Here is a 2,568-nt window from a genome sequence, read left to right as displayed (position 1 = left end):
CGATTGCTCCGATTATTCTGCTGCTGAGCAAGAGAGATTAAAGCGTTTTATAAATCTGAATTTGCCATTTCATAAAGCTCCAGTCATAGAAAGCTTGCATCTCAAGTTCAATGGACCAGTTCAAACATTTGAGCCTCAAGCTATCGAACTATGGGTTGCATTTGCAGTTTCTCACTGTATCCGTGAGTTAAGTCTTGCCTTCAGAGTAATTCGTGACTTCTTTATTTTTATGAGGCAGCCTGTTAGATTGCCTAGTAGTTTGTATATCTGCAAATCGCTAGTGATCTTGAACCTGAATGACGATGTTCTCATCGATGTTCCTCGCATGGCATGTCTCCCCTTCTTGAAAACTTTGCTCCTTCGACGTGTGACTTACTCAGATGAGAATTCTCTTCAGAAACTCCTTTCCAGTTGCCCTGTTCTTGAAGATCTAGTGTTGGAACGAAGTGAGTTTGACCATTTTGGAACATGGAAGGTAAATGTCCCGTCCTTACAGAGACTAACTGTTGAGATATTAAGAACTAATGATTTTCGTGAGCTTGTGGTAAAAACTCCTTCTTTGAAGTATTTCAAAGTTACTGAGGATTATACTGAGAATGGTAGTTACTCCTTCTCTTCTAACACTATGCCCAAGCTGGAGGAAGTGGAAATTGATTCCGTGTACCTTGGTTTTGACAAGTTTGTTACATCAATCACATTTGTTAAGCGGCTTTCAATATGCGTAGGAGCCAATCCCCTTGAGGTAATATATGTTTTCATTTCAATCTCATTTTAGGACACCAGACCAGGTTTTCTTAATGTTGCATGAATCATTTGCCGTCGTGTGCAGGCTTTATACCGTGAGGGTATTGACTTCAATCATCTTAAACATCTTAAGTTGTGTCAATGTGATTATGATTGGTCAAAGTTACTTGCTCAATTACTCAAAGATTCTCCAAATTTACAAGAGCTGGAGGTCTATCTGCATGATGTAAGTTTGTTCGTTTTAAGTCATTTTTTTATGCTTTAATTTACTTCGATTAATTAATGTTCTCTTTTTTTTTTTCTTTTTTTTTTTATTGTCACAGGGTCATGAAGAGGGTTATTTCCATCCAATGCTTCCCTGGGAGGATGGACTAAATTGTGTTCCTAAATGTTTGTTATCGAGTCTTGAAACTTTCAAGTGGACAAGGTTGTTTGGGACGGAGAAAGAGAGACATCTGCTGAAATATATCTTGAGAAATGCTTGTTGCTTGAAGACTGGGACAATCTTGTTTATGGACGCTCCAGAGAGACAAGTTCCAGTTGAGATGATGATCCAGGATTTGTTACTCTCTCCTAGAGGTTCAACAACATGCCAACTCGTACTTAATTGTGAATTTTGATCAGTGGCTGTTTTACTTTCTATGAACTTTGATGAACTTTGATGATCGTGATAGTTTTTAGTTTCTTCCCTCCCAATTGTTTACGGGAATTTAGAAAGGCCTTGGGTTCGACAAAGATATTGTTATGAGTTATAATTATGTGACCAAAGCAATTGGTCTCTCACTTCTATTTTTATCGAAAGTAAAGGTTGGCAACAGTAGAGTGAAGTTTGTTTCTTTTTTTTGTGTCAACTTGAAATTTGTTCTTCATGCATGGTATTTTAATTAAGTAACCAACATAATATAAAATTTGGTCATGCTATTTTTGAATCTCTTACACGACTTTGATCTAGCTATATAAACCTTATTGATAGATTCTCACACGCTCTTACAACCTTTGTAAATAAACACAAATTAATCGGTGTGCAGTGTAGATTTACTTTTAATACTACCAAAAAGTTATTCCCATTGAGGAAATCATGCCAATGTCCGAGCTTCGCAGTTCGGAATCGTTGTTTCTTCCTGGGTCTCTGTCTTTTTGGTTTTCACTTATGCTTCCTTATCTTATGTGCAGTGTTATAGTGTTTGTTGTTCTCCTGAGCTTTTCTTCATTTTCTGCTACTTGGAGTTCTGTCAAAATTTTGCGTCAGATAACAAACTGAAAAAACAAAAAAAGCTCTCTGGTTAAAAAAGGAAAGTGCGATACACAAGGCGATTCTAGGGTTTGCAGTACCTCCCTCTCGCTAGGGTTTGTGACGGCTCCGCCGGGGTGCTCTCATGTCAGAGCTGACTTCTTCGGGCCATCCTCAGGGTGACAAGGCCTCTTCTCACAATAAGCAACAGTCCTATGCAGCAGTGGTGAATAAGCGTGCATCGCTTAAGAAACATGATTTTGAAATAAGTTTGGTTGATGGTGTTCCAACGATTGCGGTCCTTGATGCGGTGCTTCAGGGCTCGGTTCCTCTGTGGGATGACTTTCTGGTGGGGAGGTTCCCCTCCACGGCTCGTCATGTGCCAAAATCCATGTGATTGTCAATAAGATCTGGCCTCTTGGTGACAAGTCGGTTCGCATTGACGTCTATGAAAACTCAACAACTTCGGTTTGGTTTCGTATTCGTGATGAGGCTACAAGGTTAAGAGTTTTATGCCGAGGGATGTGGAATATTGTGGGGGTTCCTATGATGCTGGCTAAATGGTCCCCTATTCCCGAAGATGCACAGCCGGT

At 39.6% G+C, this 2,568-nt stretch overlaps 1 protein-coding gene across 1 annotated transcript in view; it reads left to right on the top strand.

Annotated features, from left to right (window-relative positions):
* Positions 1–1,462, top strand: part of LOC104723660 (putative F-box/LRR-repeat protein At4g15060) — a 2,594-nt gene extending 1,132 nt beyond the window's left edge. The window contains exons 2-4 of the mRNA XM_010442050.2: positions 8–742; positions 830–970; positions 1,068–1,462. Coding sequence (XP_010440352.2) covers positions 8–742; positions 830–970; positions 1,068–1,364 — 1,173 coding nt within the window. The 3' untranslated portion in view covers positions 1,365–1,462. The remainder of the gene's footprint in view (positions 1–7; positions 743–829; positions 971–1,067) is intronic.

Source organism: Camelina sativa, chromosome 11 (assembly GCF_000633955.1).
Source record: "Camelina sativa cultivar DH55 chromosome 11, Cs, whole genome shotgun sequence".
Lineage (NCBI taxonomy): Eukaryota > Viridiplantae > Streptophyta > Magnoliopsida > Brassicales > Brassicaceae > Camelina > Camelina sativa.
Note: the sequence above shows the minus strand (reverse complement) of the source record. Positions and strands in the feature narration are given on the sequence as shown.